This window comes from Conger conger, chromosome 10 (assembly GCF_963514075.1).
Source record: "Conger conger chromosome 10, fConCon1.1, whole genome shotgun sequence".
Lineage (NCBI taxonomy): Eukaryota > Metazoa > Chordata > Actinopteri > Anguilliformes > Congridae > Conger > Conger conger.
The window spans coordinates 8,148,712-8,173,363 of NC_083769.1; the positions used below are offsets into that span (position 1 = coordinate 8,148,712).

The 24,652-nt window shown below is 49.7% G+C and overlaps 1 protein-coding gene across 1 annotated transcript; it reads left to right on the forward strand.

Moving 5' to 3' along the window:
- Window positions 1–569: 569 nt before the first annotated feature.
- ipo9 (importin 9) lies at window positions 570–21,959 on the forward strand. The gene is made up of 24 exons (XM_061258376.1): window positions 570–855; window positions 4,324–4,385; window positions 4,819–4,905; window positions 5,169–5,370; window positions 7,246–7,334; window positions 7,775–7,861; window positions 8,625–8,744; window positions 9,390–9,490; window positions 9,967–10,025; window positions 10,228–10,379; window positions 11,324–11,422; window positions 11,716–11,822; window positions 12,338–12,477; window positions 12,766–12,928; window positions 14,523–14,749; window positions 15,469–15,617; window positions 16,316–16,444; window positions 17,069–17,344; window positions 17,924–18,090; window positions 18,929–19,062; window positions 20,310–20,429; window positions 20,565–20,672; window positions 21,024–21,100; window positions 21,539–21,959. Exons 1-24 carry the CDS (start codon window positions 690–692, stop codon window positions 21,647–21,649), a joined length of 3,132 nt encoding a protein of 1,043 aa, XP_061114360.1. The 5' UTR covers window positions 570–689; the 3' UTR covers window positions 21,650–21,959.
- Window positions 21,960–24,652: the final 2,693 nt, after the last annotated feature.

The window sequence follows — 24,652 nt, forward strand, 5'->3', positions numbered from 1 at the left end:
GGATTTGCTCATTAGCACAATTATTCAGCCATGCGGTAGAACTAATTGGAGAGATTAATTGGTGGAGTGAATGGGTGGAAGTAAGGTAAATGACACCTGGCAGGACTTTTTCTTTCTAACTCCTGGATTTTACACCTCTAGGTTGATGGCACAATCATAGTTTTTATTCTGAACAGTTATGGAGTGACTGATGCCAATGATATTCCAAACCAAAACAAAAAAAAATCTCTTTCCATGCCCTATTATTTTGTGAAAACAACATTAATTGACAAGGTTGTCGCAAGTTTATTCTTTAAAAGTAGTTCTGTAGTTCTGCTTCTGTGGTTCATTCGTTGGTTAGGTGTTGCATGTTGGATGTTAAAATCTTAAGTGGGCCAGTACAATTAAAATGGCGACCAATAAAGCAAAATCTCGTCTGAAATGCTGAGAAAAGATTACCTGAACGCTTTAGCGCCACCTCACGAAAAGCGAGAGTTGCTACAACGTTTCAATCGTACACACGCCGCAAAGCTGCGTAGTCATGTATCTTCCCTTCCGGCAGGGGGAGCAACGTTCCCTGCTAGCGGAAGTGTGAGCTTGAATGTTGGTGATCTGACAGCTCCCCCTCCTCACTGGAGCTCCGAGCATTGGCGCGCTCTGGCGCATCATTTTGCGATTCTGCAGCGGCGCCAGGCTCTACGCACAGAAGTATGGCGGGTGTAAACGCTTCGGGACCCGGCTCGGTTTCGGCCGCTGGCCCCGTTCAACAGGGACTTAAGGAGGCGCTCATAGAAACGTTGACGGCGATCCTCTCGCCGGTGCAAGAAGTACGCGCTGCCGCGGAGGAGCAGATCAAAGTACTCGAAGTAACTGAGGGTGAGTCCCTCGGCTAAAATCATAGCCAGCTAGCGGGAAGCGCGGTTCTAACTACCATGTGAATTTGAGTTTCTTGGGCCTGCTAAGGAAGACCAAGTGAACTGTTTTAATTACAAAAACAGGACTGATTGTTTACAAAGTATAATTTGCTTACCAGCTAGCTAGAGATCAAGTTAGTTCAGTTGTTAGACAAGAAGCCAATTAAGTGGTTAAATAGTATATCGCTTGTGATTTGGCTTGCTACGCGTCATGACTAGCGAGCCACAGACCCTAGCTAGCAGCAGTAGCAATACATGCAAGCTGTCATACCTTGATGATGCATTTCTAATGTCTTCTTAAACCAAACGAATGCAGTTTAGATCATTTTTTTCTTTAATTTGATATGTAATGTGCTCCCTACCTTAATGACGATGAGCAATAAAACTGCATGCTATATTGCAATTAAAGCCGAATCTCGCGAAACTAATACATTGCCCTGAACTTTACCGCCCCGATCATCAGCTAGTTAATATTAGGTCTGGTGGCATAAAATGCATCCTAGCTAGAATGGTCCGAGAACTGCAAACTATAGTTCCCACTTCATAATCTAGCTGGCTGAAGTTAGTTGGCATACCGTTACATCTACACCGCGAGCTAACCTAGCTTCCATCTCGGTGTTTTCACAATATAAAGAACAGGCTCACTTAGAATAGACATACCTTCGGCCCCCCGCCCTAATGGTCAGTCCAAGAAACGAGCAAGCCGGGTGATGGGTTTGACGCATGGAAACCAAGGCTAGCTAGTTTGCTGTCTGGACTTTCGGTTCGTAGTGGTGAGTCGTAATTGGCCACTTATGTTACGGCTGATATCCAACCGCTTTTTGGAACCGCGAAATGTATCCCATATCCCATATGTAGCCTACTAGGCAAGCCAGGGTTGCCAGATGCATGTGCAAATCCCGCCATTTTGGCACATACTTTCCATTTTGTATAAACCTCCCACGGGCGGCTTTGTCTCTCCCAGTCCGCCTGTGGTCCTCAATTGATGACGATGGTACATAGTGAGCAACTGTTAGTGGTTTGAGGTCTTGATGTCCTTATGAGAAGTGCGGCATAGGACGATATACACTCAATGAGCAATTTATTAGACTTATTTTTTTAAACTTATTGGTCTTCTGCTGATGTAGCCTATCCACGTAGAGCTTTTCACACATTGTGTGTTCAGAGATGCTGTTTTGCATACCACTGTTGTAATGTGTGGTTATTTGGTGTTACTGTCACCTTTGACCAGTCTGGCCATTCTCCTCTGACCTCTCATTAACAACATGTTCCTGTCTGCAGAACTGCTGCTCTCTGGATATTATTGTTTTTCGAACCATGCTCTGCAAACTCTAGAGACTGTTGTGCATGGATATCCCAGGAGATCAGCAGTTTTTGAGATACCCAAACCACCCTGTCTGGCACCAACAACCATTCCACGGTCAAAGTCACTTTGATCACATTTCTTTCTCTCCCCGTTCTGACATTTGGTCTAAACAGTAGCTGAACCTCTAGACCTTGTCTGCGTGCTTTTATGTATTTAGTTGCTACCTTGGATTGGCTGATTTAAAAATTGCATTCAGAAGCTGGTGTGCAGGTATATCTCATAAATTCTTTGTCAACATACTGCAAGTTCAGTAAATATAAAAACTTAACCTGACTTCCTTAACCGATCCTTAATTTCACTGCCATTTTTGGATCTGTGTTGATGGTTTCTACATGCATTCAGATCCTTCCATTGACCATGTTCATTGAAGTTTGTCCAAACAGATTTACTTTTTAGATGTTGATTGGTTGAGAATTGAGGGGGTGTATGTCTTCGGGGGTGTTTTTGAAAAGGGGAAACATTTTATGTGCCCAGTGTTTAATATGGCCGGATATGAGTGAAAAGGGCTGTAAATAATATCTCCCTTGTTCATGTGTTGCATATTTTTAGGCAGTTATTTAGGAAAATGTTTCAGAATTTTCATTGCTACTACTGAAACCTGGTGAACAAGCAACCTAACACCTATACTAGAAACACGTTGTTCCTCAGTAAACATTTTTTTGGATGCAGTGTACAGTACCACAGAATATAACTGCCATGTGCAAGGTGTGGCTGGTGGAGTTGAGAATGTTTCTGTGCCCTTATCACAGCTACACACCGTGGGCTGACATAACATCTGGACTGCTACACGGTGCGTTTATAAATATAATGTGTACAAATCTGAGGACAGACTTTTCCCATGTTTCATCTGCTTCATGAGGAACTGGCCTCCAGTAATAGTTCGACATTATTATTATTTTCTTTTACACCCCTAGAAATCAGGTGTTCTGGAACAGTCCCAAGGTTTTTTCGTAATCGGCGTGAGCAGCCGTGCCAGCCCTCTTTCGCGAGATGTCCGCTGTGTCAGAAGAGCTTTTATCGGTGTTAATTACATCGTGCTGACAGTGAAAATGGGGGGGAAAGAGGGTCATTGATTGTCTGTCGTCCGGGGGCCATTGTCACAGACGGGGCTGAACCTTTTCTCCTCTGCAGCGTGACCCTGCTCTGGGGGGGGAAGGCCCGGTTGTGCTGGCGGTCTGGTGTTCAGCGCTGCTCAGCGGTGGTGACCTCGGGCTGCGAGTCTGAGGCGCCGCTGTAGGGACGTCAGCAGTAGCATTGTCTCCTGGCTCATGGCGTCTCTTTCAGCTAATCCCCCCCCCCCCCCAGGCAGGGAGTGGCGACCGGGGGTGTCGCATTACAACAGTCCCTTGCGCTGAGCTTTTGCTGCCATTTCAATTTCTGGGTGGAAATATGGCTTACTGAACGCAGCTGTCGCAAAGGAGCGGGTCATAGCCGAGAGCAGCGTTCTGCTGTATTCTATTTGTTGTGGTTGACGTTACATTACATTAGAGTACAGTTATTTAGCTGATGCTTTTATCCAAAGCGACTTGCTGTTGCCCCCTGGAGCAATGCGGGGTTAAGGGCCTTGCTCAAAAGCCAATCACCTGTGCGTATCTTATCGTGGCCACACAAGGGCTTGAACCACCAACCTTCCAGTCCTAGTCATGTACTGTGTCCACTAGGCCACAGGCTGCCCCACTTTGGGTGAAAATGTTTGTTGCGGAGGACCCCATTGCTGGACGGCCCTGTTCTTCTTATTTTCTCTTATTCTTATTCTTCTTATTTTCCGTAAATTACATCGATGAGCTCATTAGTTCTGTACTATGTGTGGGTGGTTCACTTGTAGCCTGGACCACAGCAAATGCGGGACACAAACACAGGGACATAAAGGTCTTCAGTGGTTCCTGTTTTAGACGACACGTGATCGGCATGACAACTCAGTCACAGATATGGTCCTCCAGGAACAGGGTTACCTATAACTGCCCAAGAAAAAATATACTGCTGCCCGAATGCATTTATGTAATAAATGGTGAAATGTAGTGAATCTCTTGTGTGAAGTGCTGAATTGGTGTATTTTTGTACCAGAGTTTGGGGTTCACCTGGCGGAACTCACCGTTGACCCCCAGGGAGCCCTCGCCATTCGACAGGTGAGCAGTGAAACCTTGAAATCTCACCTGGGTCAACAAGGCATCATATTCAAAATACTTTTACCCTTTCAGTCCTAAGACTGCCATATGGCACTCTTGACCTAATACCTTTTCAACCAATCAAAATGACTGCTATACTACACTTTTGAGCCCCTCTTAAGACCCTACTGAATTCTTGACTTTCTCTATTTTCTCAACCAAAGCCGAAACGCCGTGGTATTTAGGTGGAGCCTCTTCGTATTGGGCTTGGGACTGAAAGCGTTAATTCCTTACATGCTGCTCTGATGTGAACGTCCTTGAGAGTTTGTGATGTCCCGCCAAAGCGTTAGCCTTGCTCGGTGACGTGTGATTGGGCTGTGTGGTCCAGGGCTGGTGGGCTGTCGCGCAGCGGTTGGTGTGCGCCTGCAGTAAGAAGCTCTCTCTTTCTCCTCAGCTGGCCTCTGTCATTCTGAAGCAGTATGTGGAGACACACTGGTGCTCCCAGTCGGAGAAATTCAGGCACCCAGAGACCTCTGAGCGGGTATGGACACACTTTTGTGTGTGTGTGGGAGTGAGAGAGTGTGCTAGTGTGTATAGTATGTGCGTTTGTACGAATATGACTGAATTGTGTGTGTGTGTCCAGTGTCCAGTGTATTTGGTCTTATATGCAAGTGTGTGAATGAAGTATAGTACAGTTTGTGTGTTTGCATGTATGGCATGGTGTTGGTAACAGTGTAGTGAGTGTGTGTGAGTATGTGTGGGGTTGTGTATTTACGTGCTCGCGCGGTGTTTCCCACGGTGCAGGCGAAGGTGGCGATCAGGCAGCTGCTCCCGGGCGGTCTGCGGGAGTCCATCAGTAAGGTGCGGTCCAGCGTGGCGTACGCGGTGTCGGCCATCGCGCACTGGGACTGGCCCGAGGCCTGGCCCGAGCTCTTCACCCTGCTGATGGAGATGCTGGTCAGCGGCGACGTCAACGCCGTGCACGGCGCCATGAGGGTGCTCACCGGTACGCCCTGCAACACTGTCTGTACACGCCCGTCTGTACACGCCCTGCAACGCTGTCTCTCACATTACTGTACACGCCCTGCAACACTGTCTGTACACGCCCATCTGTACACGCCCTGTAACGCTGTCTGTACACGCCCTGTAACGCTGTCTGTACACGCCCGTCTGTACACGCCCTGCAACACTGTCTGTACACGCCCATCTGTACACGCCCTGTAACGCTGTCTGTACACGCCCGTCTACACACCCTGCAACACTGTCTGTACACGCCCTGCAACGCTGTCTGTACACGCCCTGTAACGCTGTCTGTACACGCCCATCTGTACACGCCCTGTAACGCTGTCTGTACACGCCCTGTAACGCTGTCTCTACACGCCCATCTGTACACGCCCTGTAACGCTGTCTGTACACGCCCTGTAACGCTGTCTGTACACGCCCGTCTGTACACGCCCTGCAACACTGTCTGTACACGCCAATCTGTACACGCCCTGCAACACTGTCTGTACACGCCCATCTGTACACGCCCTGTAAAGCTGTCTGTACACGCCCGTCTACACGCCCTGCAACACTGTCTGTACACGCCCGTCTGTACACGCCCTGCAACGCTGTCTGTACACGCCCTGTAACGCTGTCTGTACACGTCCGTCTGTACACGCCCTGCAACACTGTCTGTACACGCCCATCTGTACACGCCCTGTAACGCTGTCTGTACACGCCCGTCTACACGCCCTGCAACACTGTCTGTACACGCCCTGCAACGCTGTCTGTACACGCCCTGTAACGCTGTCTGTACACGCCCATCTGTACACGCCCTGTAACGCTGTCTGTACACGCCCTGTAACGCTGTCTCTACACGCCCATCTGTACACGCCCTGTAACGCTGTCTGTACATGCCCTGTAACGCTGTCTGTACACGCCCGTCTGTACACACCCTGCAACACTGTCTGTACACGCCAATCTGTACACGCCCTGCAACACTGTCTGTACACGCCCATCTGTACACGCCCTGTAACGCTGTCTGTACACGCCCGTCTACACGCCCTGCAACACTGTCTGTACACGCCCGTCTGTACACGCCCTGCAACGCTGTCTGTACACGCCCTGTAACGCTGTCTGTACACGCCCATCTGTACACGCCCTCCAACGCTGTCTGTACTCGCCTTGTAACGCTGTCTGTACACGCCCGTCTGTACACGCCCTGTAACACTGTCTGTACACGCAGTCTGTACACGCCCTGTAACGCTGTCTATCACACTACTGTACACGCCCTGTAGCGCTGTCTGTACATGCCCTGCAACACTGTCTGTACATGCCCGTCTGTACACGCCCTGTAACACTGTCTGTACACGCAGTCTGTACACGCCCTGTAACGCTGTCTATCACACTTCTGTACACGCCCTGCAACGCTGTCTGTACACGCCCATCTGTACACACCCTGCAACGCTGTCTGTACACGCTCGTCTGTACACGCCCTGCAACGCTGTCTCACATTACTGTACACGCCCTGTAGCACTGTCTGTACACGCCACCTAACCCTGTCAGTGAAACTCATTACACCCTTTAATGCTGTCAATCACACGCCTGTACACGCCCTGTTACCCTGTCTGTCACACCCATCTGTTCACACCCTCTAAAGCTGTCAATCACACAAATATACAGTATTGAAGTGAAAGCGTAGTCTTTTTGTTGAACCTTTTTTATTCTAATTAATGTCAAATAATCTTTTAATAGCCACACAAACTGTTGCCTTTACACTGGAAGCATAAAAACAGGCAATTATCAGTCATCTTTGTACAGCCACATCTCTCTCTCTCTCTCTCTACCCCCTATCTCCTTCTGTCCCACCATCTCTTACTCTGTCTCTCCCCCCCTGCAGAGTTCACCCGTGAGGTGACGGACACACAGATGCCCCTTGTCGCCCCGGTGATTCTGCCTGAGATGTACAAGATCTTCACCATGGCCGAGGTGCGCTGTGACAGTCCCCGACTGCTTTGTGTCACTAATGCAACAGCTCTTAGGAGGCGACAAACACCAGTACACCCAACTGCTCACACCTGTACACCAGTACTCCAGACTGCTCACACCAGTACACCAAAACAGAAACGTGGTGTTCTGTAGGCTGTCGACAACAAAATAACTTTCTGTCACTATCAGACCAGGGTCAAATAATTATTCTTCAGACATCAGCAAAATATCTCCAGATTATTTTTGACATTTGTGTTTTGGGTTGTGTTTCTGGAAAATTCTAGGGGATCCGCAGCTGTGTAATTGAAATTCGACCAGCATCTCTCTAGTCGAGGCGTTTGGAGTGCGGATTTGATCCTGGGTCTGCTTGGCCGAGAGAGTAACCCCACGACGGGTGGGAACACAGCCTGAGTGCTCTTCCGCCATTTTGTCTCCTGCAGGTTTACAGCATTCGCACCCGCTCCAGAGCAGTGGAGATCTTCACCACCTGTGCCAACCTCATCTCTGCCATCGAGGAGCTGGAGAAGGTGAGGCAGGATGAACAGTGTCGTCGATGGGTCTGCCGGTTGGTAGCTAATTCGGTAAAGCGAGCGCCAGGAGTGAGCAACACTGTCTTGGATTGAATTTGACTCGTATCCAGGAGGTAATTGGCTTTGCGTCACTCAGGGATATGAAAGCTGTAGGGATCTGTGTGTTCTCCGGCTGCCAATCCGGGCACCCGTGGCTAGCTTTCTCTGTGTACGCGTATGACTGGGTCTCCTTGTGAAAAGAAGCTGGCCAGCACGGGCGTATTTTGGTGGAGACCTGTGGATTACCTTCACTCTCAAGCAAGCAGCCGTGTTTCAGCAAGCTTGTAGATCCGGGGTGGCAAACTGAATTCCCAGGGGGCCGCAGTGTCTGTGGGTTTTTGTGGTTTTCTTTCAGTCAGCTGTCTGTTAAGGCCAATTAGGGCCTTGAGAACAAGGCGTGTGGATACTTTAACCAATCAATGACTTGAATGAACCCAGAACACCCCAAAAACAAGCAGACACAGCGGCCCTTCAGGATTGGAGTTTGACACCTGTGTTGTAGATGGTTTGTGAATTGGACATTACAAATTCTGGTTGGCTCAGAGATGCCAGATATGAATAAGTGTCCTGAATGTATGCGGTCTCAAAGCGACTTTCGAACAAACAAGCCAAAAATATTGCATCTTGCGTGGATAGAGGAACATTCGAATTTGAGAGAAGCGGTTCCGTATCTTTCTGGAGGAGGTGTGCAGTGATGGTGTCGCTTTGTTCCTCTCTGCAGGGGGCGGCCAAAGCCCTGATATTCCCGGTAGTGCAGCAGTTCACCGAAGCCTTCGTCCAGGCTCTGCAGATGCCTGACGGGCCGTCGTCCGACAGCGGCCTCAAAATGGAGGTCCTCAAGGTGACACTGGGGCAGCTTGGGACCCTAAAAGTGTTTTTTATTTTCATATTCTTGAGATACGTTTGGTAAGAAGACAGAATATGGGAAATCTAGCTTGACGCTAGCCACAAAAGCAATGGTTACAACTACACTTTACTCTTTTGTGTAAATTAATGATTTGTTGTGCAAATGAGTGTTGTTTACACATCAAAAGCACTACCGGTCTATTTGGTTTAAATAATATTAGGCTGCTAGCCTGTTAACAAGCTGCTAACCTCTCAGCTAATTTGGCTGTATTGGTGCTCTAGCTGAAATCCTTAAGGTTTTTATTTTTTTTTGTATTTCTAAATACAGAAAAGCTGAAAGCTTTAAAATATGAGTAGCTGTTGCAAGGTCCTTTCTCAGGATTCTCTAATAAGTGCTCAGCACTTGGGGGCCTACCAACGCTCAGCATTCACTTTATAAGCACTGATCTGAGGTCAGTTTGGCTTCTTTGGAGGGGTGGGGGTGGGTAGGGTGACCGAGGCTGTGTTTGAATCCCCATACTCGTACTACATGTCTGTGAAAATGAGTAACTGCCTGAATGTCAGTGAAAACTGAAATGTGGTACAAGTAGCATGCTAGCACGCGGTTTTGAGTCTCGTGGGATCTGCCCCTTCCTCGTAGGCGGTGACGGCCCTGGTGAAGAACTTCCCCAAGACCATGGTGACCTCCATGCAGCAGATCCTGCCCATCGTCTGGAACACCCTGACCGAGAGCGCGGCCTTATATCCTTTAGGGGCTAACGTTCGGCCTCTGTGTGTGGGCCCTGTGTGTCAGACGGCCTACGTGCTGAATGTGGTTATTATGTGTGTGGGCTCTGTGTCTCAGAAGGCCTACGTGCTGAATGTGGCGTCTGCTCATGTGCATGTTATATTTAAGGCCCTAGATTTCCCTCTTTTGATTACTGTGGTGCTGCACTTCACATTGTAGGTTTGTGTAATTTTTGAAATTGTTTTACACGTAAACCTTTTATATGCACATCTGTGCGCTCTCGAAGAGTCATCTGAATTAACTTGATGTTAGATGCATTTTGAAGACTGTGGGGGGGGGACAAGACAAGAGTTCTGACAAGAGTTTGACGAAGCAAGTTCAGATAGATTCAGACCAATTAGTGATGGCAGTTAATTGTTCATTGTAAACTGCCTTTATCACTAAAAGTTAAATTATCCGGCTGTTGGCATTCCTTAACTTCATCCTGCACCTATGTCCGAACCGAAGTCAACTACACCGAGGAGGTGGACGACCCCATTGACTCTGATGGTGTGTGCTCCCTTGATACCAAATTATCAAATTAGGTCGATTTGTTCCCATTGTGTTTTTTCCTCAATGGAGACACAAAATATTGGAGTGCCTTGAAGCAGTGCGTGTCACTGAAAATGGTTGTAGAATACAGAAGATGGGTTCTGAAGGACATCGGCAGAACGTTCACCCCGAAATGTTTGTGTTCCGTGCTTTCATGCAGGTGAGGTTCTTGGCTTTGAGAACCTGGTGTTCAGCATCTTTGAGTTCGTCCACACCCTGCTGGAGAACACCAGGTTCAAGAGCACGGTGAAGAAAGCTCTGCCTGAACTCATCTACTACGTCATCCTCTACATGCAGATCACCGAGGAGCAGGTGTGATCCCACCCAGATCTGGCACAAATATATCCCCCAGGGCCTGGCACAAATATATCCCCAGGGCCTGGCACAAATATATCCCCAGGGCCTGGCACAAATATATCCCCGGGACCTGGCTCAAATATATCCCCTGGGACCTGGCACAAATATATCCCCTGGGACCTGGCACAAATATATCCCCTGGGCCTGGCTCAAATATATCCCCTGGGCCTGCTCAAATATATTCCTGGGACCTGGCACAAATATATCCCCCAGGGCCTGGCACAAATATATCCCCTGGGCCTGGCTCAAATATATCCCCTGGGCCTGCTCAAATATATTCCTGGGACCTGGCACAAATATATCCCCCAGGGCCTGGCACAAATATATCCCCGGGACCTGGCTCAAATATATTCCCGGGACCTGGCACAAATATATCCCCCAGGGCCTGGCACAAATATATCCCCAGGAACTGTTTCAAATATATTCCTGGGACCTGGCACAAATATATCCCCAGGACCTGTCTGAAATACAGAAGCTGGAGAAGTTGGTCTTGAAAATGGGTATAAAAAATAGATGTTTCTTTTGTGTAAAAAAAAAACCCCCAAAAAAATCTGCAGGTAATTTATTTGTGTCAAAAAGGGTTATAGTATTTGATGCAGGTCTGGGACCTTCAGTTCACTGTCCCTTTTAATGCCAGGTCATTTGGGATCAGATCAGATCAGATCTAGCTATTACCAGCTACCAGCTACCAGCTGTTTCAAAACATAGCTTAAGCCGTATATTTCAGCAGGGACTGCTCTGGTTACCATGAACCCGTGAACAGAGTAATGCAGTATATGTGATGTGTTAATTCCTGTGATGCCATCTTTTAGGTTTAGTGAAACCATTTTGGTTGAATTGTTTCAAAAAGGACTCCACTCCACTTGGGGAACGGATTGTGATTTGCCCTGTCCTCACAGATCAAGGTGTGGACGGCCAACCCTCAGCAGTTTGTGGAGGACGAAGACGACGACACCTTCTCCTACACCGTGCGCATCTCTGCGCAGGACCTGCTGCTGGTACGATACACACCAAATCTTTTTGGGGGAAGAAAAAAAAACAAACACTCCACAATAAAAATTAAAAAAAAGCAATAAGGCTGGAAGGTCATGGTATATTACCAATATAGTCAAGGTGTGTGTGGATTGATATTATGCTGAAGCAGGATCAGGTGTATTTTTGTAAGGTTATTACCCAGAGATAATTTCCCACATCAGTCTCCTCTTGGCCTTTGGCAGTATGCCGGGAGCTGAGTATCTGGTGAACCTATAGCATCTTTGGTGACCCCCTCCCCCCTGTTCCTGGTTGCTAGGCAGTGGCCGCGGAGTTCCAGAACGAGAGCGCGGCAGCGTTAGCGGCGGCCGCTACCAAACACCTGCAGGAGGCGGAGCAAGCGAAGAACGGCGGGAACGAGCACTGGTGAGGGCAAGGAAGATTGTCTGGCCAACAGCTGTGTTTCAAGCAGTGGTTTTATAGTCTGTGTGGCTCTCTCAGGCTCTGGGTGTTGTTGACTGTATGGCTCTGTGACTGATGTTGACTGTGACTGATGTTGACCGTGTGGCTCTGTGATCGATGTTGACTGACTGTGTCGCTCTGAGTGATGTTGACCGTGTCGCTCTGTGAGTGATGTTGACCGTGTCGCTCTGTGAGTGATGTTGACCGTGTCGCTCTGTGAGTGATGTTGACCGTGTGGCTCTGTGAGTGATGTTGACCGTGTGGCTCTGTGAGTGATGTTGACCATGTGGCTCTCTGAATGATGTTGACCTTGTGGCTCTCTGAATGATGTTGACCTTGTGGCTCTGTGAGTGATGTTGACCGTGTGGCTCTCTGAGTGATGTTGACCATGTGGCTCTGTGAGTGATGTTGACCGTGTGGCTCTGTGATCGATGTTGACCGTGCGGCTCTGTGATCGATGTTGACCGTGCGGCTCTCAGGTGGAAGATCCACGAGGCCTGCATGCTGGCGCTGGGCTCGGTGAAGAGCATCATCACGGAGAACGTGAAGAGCGGACGCGTGCAGTTCGACATGCACGGCTTCCTGGCCAACGTCATCCTCTCCGACCTCAACCTGGCCGGTCAGTCTGCGCTGGGCTTTCTGGGGTCGCGTCACATCAGGGTTTGATCAATTAAAGCAGTTAATTACACAGTTAACTCCCCTTTCCTGGGTTCAGGGGGCTGAATTAGTTGCTGATATTAAGCTGACCAGCACACAAACGAAAACCAGTACACCATGCGGCTCTCCAGGACCACTGACCTACCAGAAACTTTTTAGTCAAACGTGCTACAAACCCAAAATGCAGCAGTTAGATGAAAGCTGAATTTTGCCCTGGATGTTAAAAGAAAAGCGATTTGTTTAAATGCAGCGGCCTCCCCGTTCCTGCTGGGCCGCGCCCTCTGGGCGGCCAGCCGCTTCACCGCCGCCATGTCCCCCGAGCTGATCCAGCAGTTCCTCCAGGCCACCGTCAGCGGCCTGCACGACAGCCAGCCGCCCTCTGTGCGCATCTCTGCTGTACGCGCCATCTGGGGGTGAGCCTCTCTCTCTCTCTCTCTTTCTCTCTCTCTCTTTCTCTGTCTCTCTCTCTCTCTCTTTCTCTCTCTCTCTCTCTCTCTCTCTCTCTCTCTCTTTCTCTCTCTCTCTTTCTCTCTCTCTCTTTCTCTCTCTCTCTCTCTCTCTCTCTCTCTCTCTGTCTCCCTCTCCGTCTCTGTCTCTCACTCTCTCTCTCTCTCTCTCTCTCTCTCTCTCTCTCTCTCTGTCTCCCTCTCTGTCTCTGTCACTCTCTCTCTCCCTCTCTCTCTTGCTCTCGCTCTCTCTGTCTCACTCTCTCTCTCCTCACTCTCATTTTCTCTCTCTCTCTCTCCCCCTCTCCCCCTCTCCCTCTCTCTCTCTCCCTCTCTCTGTCTCTGTCACTCTCTCTCCCTCGGTCTCTCTCTCTCGCTCTCGCTCTCTCTGTCTCTCTCTGTCCTCACTCACTCACTCCTCTCTCTGCTTTTATAACTGAAAAGTACTAACACGAAAAGTAATTTGACAAATGTAAAAATCCTCTTCCACTTTCTGACTCATTTACTCAAATTATGTTTACTAAAAGAAACTCGCAGAACAAAAATATATTTTTTGTTGCCTTGCATAGATTTGTGGGAGAAATTCCGCTTTTGAGGGAAGTCTACCTTTTGAAGGGAAAGTTACCTTCAAAGAAATTGTTGACGATAAATTGATTTGTCCACTGATGTCCCAAATAATGTAGCAGTTTGGCAATACCAGTCCTCCCGTCTCCCTGAGTGTTCAGCGCCCCTGAGTGTTCAGCGCCCCTGGGTGTTCAGCGCCCCTGAGTGTTCAGCGCCCCTGAGTGTTCAGCGCCCCTGGGTGTTCAGCGCCCCTGGGTGTTCAGCGCCCCTGAGTGTTCAGCGCCCCTGAGCTGCACCCTCTCCATGTGCTGTCAGCGAGACACAGCTGAGCCTGTGGCCTGTTTCAGCTGCAGGTCTAATGGAGTCTGAATAACTCTCTGAACAACCACTACTGTTTTCAGGACCCCGTGCAGTTCCCATGAAACCACAAGATAAGATATTTAGTCTATTTCTTTCTAAATGTACAAAAATAGTAAAAAAAAAAATAATAATCTGTTTCTTGTAAAGCATGTCATTTCTAATGATGTGTGTTGGATATCACATATGTATAGGTTTATTATAATAGACTTAATGCCTGAGATTAGGGTGAAGCTCCACTTTAACCCTTTCAGTTCCGAGCCCAATACGAAGCGGATCCACCCAGATCCCTGAGGGGTTTCGTCTTTGGTTGAGAAAATATAGCAGGGTTTTAATCGGGGCTCAAATCTAAAGTATAGCAGTCATTTTGATCGGTTGATCAGGTATGAGGTCGAGTGCCATATGGCACTCTTGTGACTGAAAGGGTTAACAGCCCCGTCAGAGGAAGCCCTGACCCCCGGCAAATTATAAAAAGGAATATTTAACCGCACTTAAAATGACACAAAGGATAACTAATCCTTAATTTGGTATTCATTAACGATCAAATAACATGACGGCTGGAGCAGAGGTTAACCCTCCGGCAGTGCAGAGAGCGCTGTGGCGTTGGATGAGGGTGACGTTCCCCTTCGGCCCCCTGCAGGTACTGCGACCAGCTGAAGATGTCGGACAGCACCCACGTGCTGCAGCCCTTCCTGCCCAGCGTGCTGGACGGCCTGGTTCAGCTGGCGGCCCAGTTCAGCTCCGAGGTCCTGACCCTGGTGATGGAGACGCTCTGCATCGTGTGCACGGTGGACCCGGCCTTCACCACCGGGGCCGAGAGCAAGATCTGCCCCCTCACCATCGCCATCTTCCTCAAGTACAGCAACGGTAGCGCCTGCCGCTGGGCCGCGCTCACAGCCCAACACACACAGCCCAACACACACTGCCCAACACACACTGCCCAACACACACTGCCCAACACACACTGCCCAACACACACTGCCCAACACGCACAGCCCAACACACACAGCCCAACACACACTGCCCAACACACACTGCCCAACACACACTGCCCAACACACACAGCCCAACACACACAGCCCAACACACACAGCCCAACACACACAGCCCTACACACACTGCCCAACACACACAGCCCAACACACACAGCCCAACACACACAGCCCAACACACACAGCCCAACACACACAGCCCAACACACACAGCCCAACACACACAGCCCAACACACAGCCCCCGCACACAGCCAAACACACTGCCCCCGCTCACAGCCCCACACACTGCCCCCCTACACCCTCGCACACTGCCCCCGCACACAACTCAACACACTGCCCTCTTACACCCCCACACACCTGCCAATTCCATTACTGCTGTTACCAGAGTAAAGCGGGAAGTCTTCCGGTTTGTAGTCCAAAAAGTAGCATTTTTGAGCCATGGGCTCCCTTTGGCAGTTTTTTTATTTGTTTCTTTTTTTCCCTCCATAGGGATTTAGATTTCTGCCTGTTAAAGTAAACTTAAGAGTTGAACGTTTTGTTCTACGAGTTAAGTTACGTCCGTTAATATCTCACCCGCTCCCCCCTCTCCCCAGACCCGGTGGTGGCGTCTCTGGCCCAGGACATCTTTAAGGAGCTGGCCCAGATCGAGGCCTGCCAGGGCCCCATGCAGATGCGGCTCATCCCCACCCTGGTCAGCATCATGCAGGCTCCCATCGACAAGATCCCCGCAGGCCTGTGTGCTGTAAGTGAGCGGCACGTCCACAGTCCATTCCTGATGGAAAATGACACACACCTGTCCACTTAACCCTGTGCAATTGTGCGCATCAAGCGAGGTTGTCACACAAAACTCGCAAGGCCTCCTATGAGAGAAGGAGGGGACGTGTAGAAAGGTTTTATCTCCGTTTTTATTTTCCTGACCTGTGCGGTATTGAACTCGCTGGGTGTGTGTGTGTTGCAGACGGCCATGGTATTGAACTCGCTGGGTGTGTGTGTGTGTTGCAGACAGCCGTAGTATTGAACTCACTGGGTGTGTGTGTATGTTGCAGACGGCCATAGTATTGAACTCACTGGGTGTGTGTGTATGTTGCAGACGGCCATAGTATTGAACTCACTGGGTGTGTGTGTGTGTTGCAGACGGCCATAGTATTGAACTCACTGGGTGTGTGTGTGTGTTGCAGACGGCCATGGTATTGAACTCGCTGGGTGTGTGTATGTTGCAGACGGCCATAGTATTGAACTCGCTGGGTGTGTGTGTGTGTTGCAGACGGTTGTAGTATTGAACTCGCTGGGTGTGTGTGTGTGTTGCAGACGGTTGTAGTATTGAACTCGCTGGGTGTGTGTGTGTGTTGCAGACGGCCATAGTATTGAACTCGCTGGGTGTGTGTGTGTGTTGCAGACGGTTGTAGTATTGAACTCGCTGGGTGTGTGTGTGTGTTGCAGACAGCCATTGACATTCTGACCACGGTGGTTCGGCACACTAAGCCTCCGCTCTCTGAGATGCTGATCTGCCAGGCCTTCCCCGTGGTGGCGCACTGCACCCTGCACACCGACGACAACGCCACCATGCAGGTCTGCACGCTCCCCCCCTCCCTCCCTCCCCTCCCTCCCTCCCTCCCTCCTGTCAGCTCCGCTCCTCAACTCTGACCCTCTTCACCGATAGGCCAGTGAGGATGGGCATCCCCTTTATCGCCGGGTTCCTCCTGAGACGTCTTCCCATCTGGGAGTTCTTTCTCGCCACTGTTCGAGGGTCTTTCTCCCCTAAGGGAGTTGTTTACCTCGCATGCTATTTGGGGGGCTTAGGGCTGATATTTAGGGCTGATATCTTTACCGTTCTGTAAAGCGTCTTTGTGACGGTCTACTGTGGAAAGCGCTATACAAATAAAACTGAATTGAATACATTACATTACATTTTTGCCATTTGGCAGACGCTCTCATCCAGAGCGACGTACGGTTGATTAGACTAAGCAGGAGACAATCCTCCCCTGGAGCAATGCAGGGTTAAGGGCCTTGCTCAAGGGCCCAACGGCTGTGCGGATCTTATTGTGGCTACACCGGGGAATCAAATCACCCCGACCTTGCGTGTCCCAGTCACGTACCTTAACCATTACGCTACAGGCTTGCTCTTAAAGATGTGAGTCCAGTGCGGGAATGTGAGCGAGGCGCTGTGTCTGAAGCTGTCCCCCTGCCCTGCAGAACGGCGGGGAGTGCCTCCGGGCCTACGTGTCGGTGGCGCTGGAGCAGGTGGGCCAGTGGCGGGACGAGCAGGGCCGGGGCGGGCTCTGGTACGTCATGCAGGTGGTGAACCAGCTGCTGGACCCGCGCACGTCCGAGTTCACCGCCGCCTTCGTGGGCCGCCTGGTCTCCACGCTCATCGCCCATGCCGGCACCCAGCTGGGGGACAACCTGGACCAGATCCTCCGCGCCATCCTCAGCAAGATGCAGCAGGCCGAGACCCTCAGCGTCATGCAGGTGACCCGCGCCCCTGTCTGTGCAGAACCTTTTACTGTATGAGCCATACTCTACACACAGTTACACACTGTGGGATTGCTGTCTCCGAAGTCTCCGCTTTATGGAAAAACGTTTTATTGTTTTATATGAACTCTATATCATAAAATAAATATCGTAAAATTACTCAGTATGAGAAAATATGGATATATATATATGGATATATGCATATGCAGTATACCTGATCGGTAGAATGCAAATGCCTGAATGCAGATCTGTTCCTGAACACCCATCTGCCTGGATACCGCCAAGCCTCCACCAAGCCTCGTTGCGTTTGGGAGTGGAAATAACTAGCAACTGGCCGCGGCAGTGAGGACACGCTGGCCTGCACTCCTGTATGGGCCGTGTGTCGTGTACAGTAGAGATGATGGCGTATTGTGAATACAACTGGCCGTTCGAAAAAGTATGGGGGGAAAAAACTGACACGCCCGTATCTGTTTTGAAAAGGCAGAAGGACACAGACACGTGCAGACAGACAGATACTGACACAGACACAAGTGAAGCCTGGAAAGATGTGATCCCGTGTGGTTTGTGTCTCCACAGTCTCTGATCATGGTGTTTGCCCACCTGGTGCACTCCCAGCTGGATCCGCTGCTGGAGTTCCTCTGCAGCCTGCCCGGGCCCACGGGGAAGCCCGCCCTGGAGTTCGTCATGACCGAGTGGATGAGCCGCCAGCACCTGTTCTACGGCCAGTACGAGGGCAAAGTCAGGTGAGCTCTCTACAGCCCTGCTCTGACCCAACACCCCCAGTACGAGGGCAAAGTCAGGTGAGCTCTCTACAGCCCTGCTCTGACCCAACACCCCCAGTACGAGGGCAAAGTCAGGTGAGCTCTCTACAGCCCTGCTCTGACCCAACACCCGCAGTACGAGGGCAAAGTCAGGTGAGCTCTCTACAGCCCTGCTCTGACCCAACACCCCCAGTACGAGGGCAAAGTCAGGTGAGCTCTCTACAGCCCTGCTCTGACCCAACACCCCCAGTACGAGGGCAAAGTCAGGTGAGCTCTCTACAGCCCTGCTCTGACCCAACACCCCCAGTACGAGGGCAAAGTCAGGTGAGCTCTCTACAGCCCTGCTCTGACCCAACACCCCCAGTACGAGGGCAAAGTCAGGTGAGCTCTCTACAGCCCTGCTCTGACCCAACACCCCCAGTACGAGGGCAAAGTCAGGTGAGCTCTCTACAGCCCTGCTCTGACCCAACACCCCCAGTACGAGGGCAAAGTCCGGTGAGCTCTCTACAGCCCTGCTCTGACCCAACACCCCCAGTACGAGGGCAAAGTCCGGTGAGCTCTCTACAGCCCTGCTCTGACGTGTGTATGAGTACCGGCTACAGCTGCAGACAGAAAGTGTATCCTAATGATGTTACTCAACTCAAGTACCGGCTTGAACCAGGGCAATTTATAGAGCTGTCGGCAAATAAAAAACCAAGGCAATTGGTTGGAACAAAAACCAGTCCCCAGACCGGAGTTGTGCACCCCTATCCCTGTGCAGACATTTTGTTTCCCCGTGAGGAAGGTGTCAGGTTACCGAACTGCTGCTCTCTCTCTGCAGCACGGTGGCCCTGTGCAAGCTGCTCCAGCACGGACTCAACACCAACGATAAGCGGCTTCAGGACATCGTGGTGAAGGGCGAGGAGATCTTCAACGCCAACGAGGGGATCCGCACGCGCTCCAAAAGTGCCAAGAGTAAGACCGCCCCGGCCGCTGTGACGGGAGGCCTCCGTTAGCGCAGCGCTAACGCTACGGCACAGCGCTAACGCTACGGCACAGCGCTAACGCTACAGCACAGCGCTAACGCTACGGCACAGCGCTAACGCTACGGCACCGCGCACAATGCCACACGTTTGGCTTGCTAACGAACCGGACCGCGGGCGATAACGTCCCGTCACGCGCCTGCGATGGCTGTAGGCCAGTGGTTTTTACTCTGCACTTAAAGGTGCAATTTTCAGTGTTAAAACATTGTTCCTATCTCGGGTTTCAAAATACACAGTTGACGGACCGACACTCTACCAAAACAGTGTATAGCTGTACAATGATCGTTGCTCGTTGGTTGAAAATTGGTTCTAATTGCCACAGCCAATGACGTTTCAAGTCACAGAGGAGGGCGAGGGATAAACAGTGTTGTGGTTCGAAGGCATTTGTTGCTGCAATTCCTCTCTTGACTGTTAGAAGTCCAAAATCTCCTATTGTACCTTTAATTAATCAGTTGATTAGTTAACTCGCCTCCCCTGGTTACCTGGGTCTCAACAGGGTGCTGATTTTAAGGTCAAAACAAAAACCAGCGGACCCAGTAGCTCTCCAGGACCAGGGTTGGAGGCCACGGCTATAGGCAGTGTGTTCCAGAGGTTAGGGGGGCGGGCATGGACGAGGCAGGCTCTCTGCTTCAGCTGTGTGTCAGCTGTGCAGCCCAGAGCAAGCTTCAGACAGCACAGGGTAACTGGCAGCTCTGGCCAGTTTGGCATTTAGTGTGAAAACGGGAGCTATGGCTGTGTCTCGAGTAGCAAAATCGTATTCGCTTAAGAAAAAAAACATGAAAAACATTTAAATGAATTTTTTTGAGCCTCAACAAACTTTCCATAAACAAGCTAGCTAACTTGATGGTAATCGCGTTTCTGTGATGTCATCCCTCCCAAATCCCGCGTCGCAAATCCATGGTCTTCTGAGGTTCCTTTTCTATTAGGACTCTGCTTTCGGAGGGAGCTCTCATAAGGAGGCGGCTGCCTTCCGTTTGTGAAGCACCCGATCGATGTGTGCCTCAAGTTTTTGTCCACATTTTATCAGTTGCAATTTATTTATTTTTCTGATTACAAATGAAAGAATTGCCTTCACAGTTCTTAGACGGATAGGGAGAATTGTGAGGCAGGGACATTTTTTCCAGAACCAGGTCTTTAAGAGAGCTGTGGAGAAATGTGTGCCCTGTTGTTTTGTCGTAGACCCTGAGCGCTGGACGAACATCCCCCTGCTGGTGAAGATCTTTAAGCTCATCATCAACGAGCTGTCCTCAGTGGTGGAGGCCAACGCCGCCAGAACGGCGGCCGCCGACTGGAGTCAGGGTAACACTGCTACACACACACACACACACACACACCCTGTGTACACACAGATGAACATGTGGGTGCGCCAGAGTGTGTTTGAATATTAAACAGTGTTGAATATAAGATGACATCAGAGGACACTCGTCTCTGCAGATTCAAATGATATGTGGGACGAACAGGAAGACGATGAAGAGGACGACGATGAGGACGAAGGCTCAGCTGGGCAGCTGCTTTCAGACCTCATCGCTTCTAACAAATATGGTGAGAGAATCTCACACACCCATTCATTCATATTTTTACATTACATTACATTACATTAAATGTATGTTTATGTAATGTAATGTAAGGATTGACTAAGCAGGAGACAATCCTCCCCTGGAGCAATGCAGGGTTAAGCGCCTTGCTCAAGGGACCAACGGCTGTGCGGATCTTATGGCTACACCAGGATTAGAACCACCAACCTTAAGTGTCCTAGTCATTTACCTTAACCACGACGCTACAGGCCGCCCATATTTACAAACGCATTGACGCTTGGCTTGTATTGTAACAAGTTGTGTATAGTTGTAGATCAGTATATGTAGAATGTGAACTATAATTTCTGTCATTGTGCAGATGACGATTACTATGAAGATGATGATGAGGATGACCCAGATGCCTTGAAGGATCCAATTTATCAGATAGATCTCCAGGTAGGCCCCGTCATCGCTTCCGCCATTTTGGGCCCTGTTAAGAAATGTGTCACATGAACACAACAGTTAGAGGGTGAGAATTTGATTTATTTTTTTACTGCTTTTGTTCAAATACACAGTAAAAGGGAAAAATAAGTAAAATGACAAATGTAACCGGTTTCCCCAAACCCAGGTAAGCCACACAACCACGCGTTGGTGCTGGTTTGTTCTTCCACTGTTGGTCCTTTTGATAGCAATGTCTGAAATGATGCTAGTTACAGAACAGTTATGGAACTGTTCGGTTGCAAGCAGTCAACTAAATGGAAGTTAATCTTGCGGATAGCTGCTTGGCTACAATTTGGACAGCCTCGGCCGTATAAAGTTGTATACTGCACTGTGCGGCTGATAAACGTCTGCACTTTGAAGTCGTCTGACCAGCCTTCTGTCTCCTCTTTCCAGGCCTACCTCACTGACTTCCTGACGCAGTTTTCCCAGCAGCCATGCTACTCCATGTTCTCCGGCCACCTGAACGAGGCTGAGCGTCGGGTCCTGCAGTCCATCGGCATCTAACCTGCGCCCACCCGCCCAAACCTCCCCACCCCCCCACTCCGCCCCTGACCCAACCCCAAATCTCCACGCAGACCCGCTCGCTTGCTCTGCCTGCGGCGTTCACGTCGCACCCCGAAACTTTGGGGAGTTGTGTTGGGAGCACCGCCCCGGCCACACCCGCCTACTCCCCCTTCCTCCCCCGAGTCAGGGGAACTCTGGGAAATGTAGTCTTTTTAATGTGCGGACCATCAGCTCAAACTCATTTCTGCATCCATTGGGGGAAACTACTCATCTGGAGATCAGAATGGGGGGGGGGGCTATATTCGGAAAGGATGATTATCCAGGGTGAAGGGGGGTGGGAGTGGAGGAGGAGGAGGAGGAGGAGTGAGAAGGGAGGGATGAGAGCAAGAATCGGGAAGTAAAACCGTGCTTTCATGTCAACGGCAGCACCCAGCGAAATGCGGCAAAGCGAGGTTGGGAGAGGAGAGAGAACTGGGCGGATGTTTGCAGAGCTTTGTGACATTTCTGGAATATTCCATGCATATTTCCTTAGGGGGGGGCGGGTGAGGGGGGTTTGGCTGTGTAGATATGAACTCTCTACTGAAGGAGGAGTCGACTACGAACGAATCGCTTCGTCATCCCTCCGCGTCCTGCTTGCAGCTCCCCCTACTGGCGTATTTTTGTACTGCTCAATGGCGCTTGTGCCAGGATCAAGAGGACTAAAGACTGTGTGTGTGCGTGCGTGCGTGCCTGCGTGTGTGGCGGGGACTGTTACTTTGAAGTGAAAAGGGGGCACTGTCGGCTGGCTAATCCTCTTTTGTCATTGGGATATCCTGCCTTTAGTCGCTCCCGCTCATTTCGGCTAGGGGTTGGGGGAGGGTTAGGGCATCAGGGGGTGACCGTTGCTCCAGTGGCCCCCCAGTGTCCAAATCTCCACCAACCCTCGACAGCTTTAGGTAGTATGTGGAAACGAAGCCCAAAATGCAGCCCCGTTCGAGCCTTCTCTCCGCCTTGTCTATCTCACTTCACTGGGCTGCAGGCAGTGGCTCCACCAGGCCATGGAGTATGCAATTCATGGAAAAACTCTCGCATTTTGATAATTAGACCCTAATGGAAATTGGCTGATATCCACTATTTTCTCTCAAAGTGTTGGTTATTTTTATACAATATCCTGTATCTTACTCTGTGCTGCTAATTAATTAAGAAAGAAAGAAAGAAAGAAAGAAAGAAGTAGCCCATTATCACTTCTCAAGAACTGACGTGGCCGGACACTGAAGTCACTAATTATAAAGCTCCCCCTCCCACATTAAGTTAAATGCGACCCCGTCTCCAGTTCTCCCGCTCTGGAGTGTTGCCGTGGGGACAGCAGCTCAGTGAGAAGACCCGTCTATGGTGCCCTGGTTTGCCCTCCTGAAAGGATATTTAAAAATGGCACTTAATCGCCTTCACTCACAAAGGACAATGTCAAGTAATGGCCTAGTATGATTTTGTGATGTCCCTCACGGAGGTGCATGAGAGTTTTGAGAGTCGGCAGAGATTCTGACAGCGGAATCGGTGTCTTGCATCACATTGAAATTGGAAATTTGGCGCACCCTGTTGACTCGGATGACTCGCGATCACTGAACAGCTATTGTTATAAGTTGTTTGTAAAAGTTGGGATAAAAATAAATGAAATGGAGCATTTAAATGTGTTTTGTTTTTTGCCTTTAAAATACACCATGTATTTGGCCTCAGGGTCAGTAATAATTGATTGCAATTGTTTTGTCGTTTCTTTTGTCTCGTGGTCTCAAAGCACTTTACAGTGTCGGGGGAAAGCCCCCCTGTACCACCACCAATGTACCACCGCTCCGGTGGCACACGGCAGCCATTTTGTGTCAGAATGGACAACCACACGATCAACTGCAGGGAAGAGGGAGAGAATACTTCAGCCAAATAGATTTGTGCATTATTAGGTGACCAAGTCGAGTGAACCGATTTGGCAATTTTCCATCACCCTCTGCAAGCTCCGTATTCTTTTCAGTAAGTGATATGGGATCATAACCTCCCGTTTAACCCATTGTGAAAATAGTCGTCGCTTATCACAGCGCCACGGGATTAGTTTTTTTTCTGGCAGAAACACTGCCCTCTGCTGGCCCAAAGACTTCCAGCAGCGAAGTTGTCCCAGGCCTGCCTTCGCTGTACTGACCAGTCCCATTTGAGCCCAGTTGGCAGTAAATGATATACACATGTATTGGCTAACGGGTTATTTAGATTTATGGCATTGCCACATTAATGCTGTGAGTCCTCACAGAGGTGGCGGGATCGGTCACAAAGAGAACGGTAAGCTTGCAAGTTCAATTATGTGATAAATTAAGTCAGTCATTATGTAGTTGCCGTCTTAAAATATGCGTCACTATTATTATCCTGTCACTAGTGCAGGAGTGTGCAACCCTGGTCCCGAAGAGCCACATATACAGCTTGTATGTGTTCACCTTTTAAATCTGCTGCTTGTTCAGACCCAGGAGCCCAGATAAGGTGAATTCACTGTAATCGGCCGCCCATTTAGGTCTTTGTATCTTATTTGATTGTATATAGCGTCCGTTGTACAATATGGCACTTGGGTCAGATGTCCTTTTCACTAATTCCGAGTGTATCATACTCCAGTCCTGTAGGTGGCGGTGCTGCACGTTTCTGAGGTGTCCTTTCCTTATAATAGAACAGGTCCTCCAAGTGACAATGTAGTTACCTGCCAAACTTACCGCCCACAGATAACATTTGCCAGCATTTGGCTGGTGTCCGTTATTCATTTCATACCCTGGGAACAAGATGTGTGGTCTCTTGGGCCAACTAAGGCCTTATAACTGAACCGGTCTCTGGGGCTAGCCTGCCCTAACGCAACCTGTTTTTTTAAATGTAATTCAGACCACGTATATGGTTTCACACCATATTGCGGTCGAATTATTTACACGAATTACGGAACTTTAACAGTTACTGGAAATGGAGCAACTAACAGGCATACCTCAGAGGTTTTAGAGGTGCACCATG

Excerpts from the sequence above, each read along its gene's own strand:
- ipo9 (XM_061258376.1), top strand. The coding sequence starts at position 690 with ATGGCGGGTGTAAACGCTTCGGGACCCGGCTCGGTTTCGGCCGCTGGC. Across the intron at positions 17,345-17,923 it reads AGACCCTCAGCGTCATGCAG|TCTCTGATCATGGTGTTTGC; the intron begins GTGACCCGCGCC and ends GTGTCTCCACAG. Across the intron at positions 20,430-20,564 it reads GGCCGCCGACTGGAGTCAGG|ATTCAAATGATATGTGGGAC; the intron begins GTAACACTGCTA and ends TCGTCTCTGCAG.